Raw genomic sequence first — 4,639 nt, 5'->3', positions numbered from 1 at the left:
GAGGTCGCGTCCCACCTCGAACGGAGAGGGGTCAAGTTACGGCAGCGAAAACTACCTCTTCAATTGGCGTGCAGAGAGGCCTGCTCGAACGGCGATGTGCGACTCGTCGTGCGCTGGAATCAGCGGCGGCAGAGGCAGCGATTCATTCATCTGACGGACCTCGCGGTCCCAGTAATCCTCGGCCGAGATTTCTTGGCGAAGAGTGGAATTGTGATCGACTTCGGCAACGGTGGTTACCGGGAACACTCGTTGGCGCCGCTCGCGCATTTCGCCGCACCGGCATTCGCCGAAGTGGAAAGGAGGAATCTTTTCGAAGAGAGCAACGCGTCCCGCGCGCTGCCGAAACCGCTGGCGGCGGCCTGTCAACGCGGATTTTCGCCGAGACCGGATCAGAAAAGGTGCGATCTCCTGGCAGACGTCGGTGATCTGACAGAGCACGAGCGAGACCGCGTCTTATCGTTGTTAAACGACTTCGATGAGATGTTTACAGACCGCCCAGGATGCACGAAGTTGGTACAACACCGCATCGAGACGGGCGATGCGCAGCCTTGGAAATCCAACCCTAGACCGGTCAGTCCTGCCAAACGGGAGTGCTACAGGTGCTGCTCGAGGCTGGTATCGTCCGGCGGTCCACGAGCCCCTAGCTGGGGTTTCCCAGTCGTGCTCGCCCCCAAAAAGGATGGGAGTTCCCGTCTGTGTGTGGACTACAGGCGGCTGAATACAGTCACGAAGAAGGATGCGTATCCCTTCCCAAGGGTGGATGAGATAGTTTCCAACCTCGGCGGAGCGAAGTACTTCTCTACGTTGGATGCTAGCAAAGGTTATCTCCAAGTAGAGATGCGACCAGGCAACGAGTGCAAAACGGCATTTACTTGCCACAGGGGCCTCTACGAATTCGTGCGGATGCCCTTCGGTCTCTCCGGAAGTCCGAGCACGTTTGAACGGCTGATAGACCGCGTACTTGGGGACGCCAAATGGCATCACGTGCTCGCCTATCTCGACGATATTGTTGTGTACTCGCACACCTTCGAAGAGCACTTGGATCATCTCCGAGACGTCCTGGGAAAACTCCGGACAGCCGGCCTCACACTCAACCCGGCCAAGGCGCAAATCTGCAGAGCAGAAGTGAGCTTGCTTGGTTACCGGGTGGAACGAGGGCAGGTGTCCCCGAACCCGGAGCAACTTCGAGCAATCGTCGAGTTTCCGGAACCGCAAGACATGAGTGGTGTACGCAGCTTTCTTGAGATGGTAGGCTACTACCGACAGTTCATTCCCAACTGCGTACACATGCAAGCCCCCTTAACAAAACTGTTGAAGAAGGGCACGGCTTGGGAATGGGGGCAGGAGCAATGGGAAAGCTTCCGCCATCTCGCTCAGGCCATTGCAGACACAGCCTCACTGAAACTACCAGACCTAAACAGGCATTTCGTGATCCAGACAGATGCTTGCGATTTCGGAATTGGTGCAGCGCTCCTTCAGGCAGAAGGGACTCAGCTACGTCCAGTGGCATTCGCAAGCCGTGCGATGACGCCGGCAGAGCGCAACTATTCAGTGACGGAGAAGGAACGTTTGGCAGTGATCTATGCACTCCCAAAATTCGAGATGTATGTAGAAGGAACAAGGTTCACAGTCGAGACCGATCACATGGCCTTGACTTGGCTGACCCGCCTCCGTGAGCCAAGCGGGAGGCTTGCGCGTTGGGCCCTGACCTTACAGCGCTTCGAGTTTGAGATCCGCTATCGCAAAGGAACCACAAACGTGGTCACCGATGCGCTGTCACGGGCGCCGGTGAAGGACACCCTACCAGCCGGTCACGACGAGGAGGAGGGGGCAGTCGAGCCGCTCTCATCGCGGGGAAGCCGGGGAGAAGGGAAAACCCCGCCGGCACAAAACCAAGAGCACGTGCATCTCGTTAGAGTGAGACCGCCCCTCGAGATTGCATTCAGCAGAGATCAGCTCATCAGGGCTCAAAAGGACGACACTCACTGTCAAAACCTGGTCGCCAGCCTCAGGGAAAAGACGGACCCAGAGAGAGGAGTCGGAGAGCGCACGGAAACCGCCGGTACGACGGTGGGTGCGGACTCTAGGGCAGCTGAGACTGAGCTGGAGAGCTATTTGCTTGATGCAGACGGAGTTTTGCTGACATACGTGCCGCGCAAAGAAGACTCAAATGAGAGATTCAAAGCCATCATCCCGCGCCAGCTCACACGAGCGGCATTGCAGCATTACCACGACATAGATGGCCACGGGAGCGCACCAAAGACATGGAAGAAACTATGTCGATTCGCAACCTGGCCTGGCATGAAGCGTGATGTATGTAAATACGTGCAAACCTGCCACGTCTGCCAAGCAAGAAAGCCGAGAGGCGGGAAGCCGCCCGGCTTGCTGTAACCGATTGTGAGCACAAAGCCATGGGAACTTGTGGCGTGCGATTTGATCGGGCCGCTGCCGCGCAGTAATCACTTGCCACTTCAGTGGAATCGCTGAACTCTACCCGCTATGAGCAGCAACAACGAAGGAGGTCCTGAAAAAACTATCGGAGACCTTCTGCCGTTATGGGTTCCCAGAGCGGCTGATCACCGATAACGCATCCTATTTCACGTCAAAAATCTTCGGAGATACATGCGCAGCGATGGGTGTCCGGCAGGTGAAGACAACGTCCTACCATTCTCAGTCGAATGTGACGGACCACTGGAATCGAGATGTGAAGCCACTACTTGGGGCATATGCCCAAGCGCATAACGACTGGGACGAGCACCTAGATGCGATCTCCTTCGCCCCAAGAACGAGTGAAAACCGTTCGACGGGTTTCACGCCAACTTTCCTGATGTTCGGGAGAGACCTCCAGACGCCAACGGACACAATCTTATCCAAATGGACAGATTCAGCCGGCGCAAGAACACCAATTGCCGACTATGCACGGAGGCTTCGTAATCGCCTGGCAAACGCCATGATAGAAGCGAATCGCAACCGCGCAGGGGCAAGGGCGAGTCAAAAGGCCTCCTATGACCGAGCGCATCGGGACATGGAATTCCAAATGGGAGACCTAGTCCTGAAACACAACCACACGCTCAGCGGCGTGAGCGCAGGGTTTGCTGCTGGTTTACCACCCAAATGGGTTGGACCCTTCGAAGTTGCTGAGAAGCTCTCGCGACTTAACTACAAGCTGAGGGATCTGAACACAGGTCGTATCAGCGGACCAATTCACGTCGGTGAGCTGAAGCGGTACTTCCGGAGGGAAGGCACTGTGGAAGCTGCGGCGCCTGCGCCGCGAACCCGTGGGCGGGCAAGCGAATGTCCATCGACCCCCATGGCGCACCCCTACAATACCCGCAGTCGGCAGAACAGACTGTAGCCAGTCCGGACCCACCCGAGGCAGCAGAACCACATCTATGGAGCAGCAGCTAAAGCTGGCCATAGAAGTCAGCGAGGGCATACGGCATGGCTGCACCTCAGCTGATCAAGAAGACAAGCCACCAACTAGCCTTCCAGAAGATAGCCGCGCTCGTGCACTCCCTGGGCCCACTGGACGCAAGAGACGAGTGCCGGCATGGAGAGCCAACCTTCGGAGGACCCGTTAAGGAGTGCACCTTCGTCCCTGCGCCGTGCTACTGCGGGGCTGGAGTGGCACAAGCCATCCGATCAGAGATCGACGATGGACAACCCAACACGTACACCATGCCCTTGTCGGCTGACCCTGGTGTGGCTGACTTCGGGGGATGTCACGAGACAATGGGCTGGTGAGAAGGAATCTGAAGACATCGACCCGCCGACTGCATTGAGGGAAACGCGACAGCGAGTAGGTTAGTTGTGGCGAGACCGCCGTAACATTGCGCCACTGGAGTCAAGGGGGCGTTCGGTCTTAAGGGGGGAGGGATGTGGGAATTATGAAGGTTCATATTTCCTCGCGTCCTTGCGCGCCACGGAAGTGAGGAGAGCAGACGCCTTTTTCCCTCTTCCCGTTCGGGGAGCCAAACGGCTTTTCGTGCGGTGGCGCGATCCTCTTGGAAACCATTTGCAAACGCTGCAGTGACGTGTACGCGGAGCCCCGCGCTCATTGGACCGAGCCCAGAACGAGGCGGGGCAGTCGCAATCGGCGCGACCGGCGCACGCCGGAGAAATGAGAGACGACTGCGAGCCGCGACGAAGGATGGAGCTCAGGTAACCATCTTGTTCCCTTCCTTTGTCGTGCCCTACCTTGTTCGACCACTATCGACCCCAACAAACGTCGAGGTCGACTCTATAGCCTGCTTCCACGCGAATTCCCATGGAGCAATAAACCCTTTTTATACTTGTTACACTATCGTGTGTTGTCGTGTTTCTGCCTGTCCTTGTACCGCCGAACCCCGGTAGTGCAAGGCAAGCACAAGGGAGTTGGCCGTCAAGCCTAAGCCTTACGACAAAGGCGGCTTGAGAGAACCCGGAGACTGCACAGGAAGCAGCTACCGCAATCTGCAAGTAGGTGATGTGGAGCACCATGTTGGAGGATGACGTCGTACAGTAGGAAGTCGGCTACATCTGTGGCGCAGCTGGTTGGCAACGCTCGAGTAATTGCAAATCGAGTGGTACAACCCGTAGCGACTGCAATCCATTTGTTGCCTTTCGTGAAAATTGGAAAGGGACCCAGCAAGTCCAGGCC

At 56.9% G+C, this 4,639-nt stretch overlaps 1 protein-coding gene across 1 annotated transcript; it reads left to right on the top strand.

Moving 5' to 3' along the window:
- Positions 1–2,632: 2,632 nt before the first annotated feature.
- On the top strand, positions 2,633–3,355 carry LOC119439896 (uncharacterized). Its single transcript, XM_037704870.1, has one exon. The coding sequence runs from the start codon at positions 2,633–2,635 to the stop codon at positions 3,353–3,355; it is 723 nt and encodes a 240-aa protein (XP_037560798.1).
- The last annotated feature ends 1,284 nt before the right edge of the window (positions 3,356–4,639 follow it).

This window comes from Dermacentor silvarum, chromosome 2, assembly GCF_013339745.2.
Source record: "Dermacentor silvarum isolate Dsil-2018 chromosome 2, BIME_Dsil_1.4, whole genome shotgun sequence".
Taxonomy (NCBI): domain Eukaryota; kingdom Metazoa; phylum Arthropoda; class Arachnida; order Ixodida; family Ixodidae; genus Dermacentor; species Dermacentor silvarum.
This window is presented reverse-complemented; position numbering and strand designations above follow the sequence as displayed.

Bases quoted from the DNA above. Each gene is read 5' to 3' on its own strand.
- LOC119439896 (XM_037704870.1), top strand. From the start codon at position 2,633: ATGGGTGTCCGGCAGGTGAAGACAACGTCCTACCATTCTCAGTCGAAT.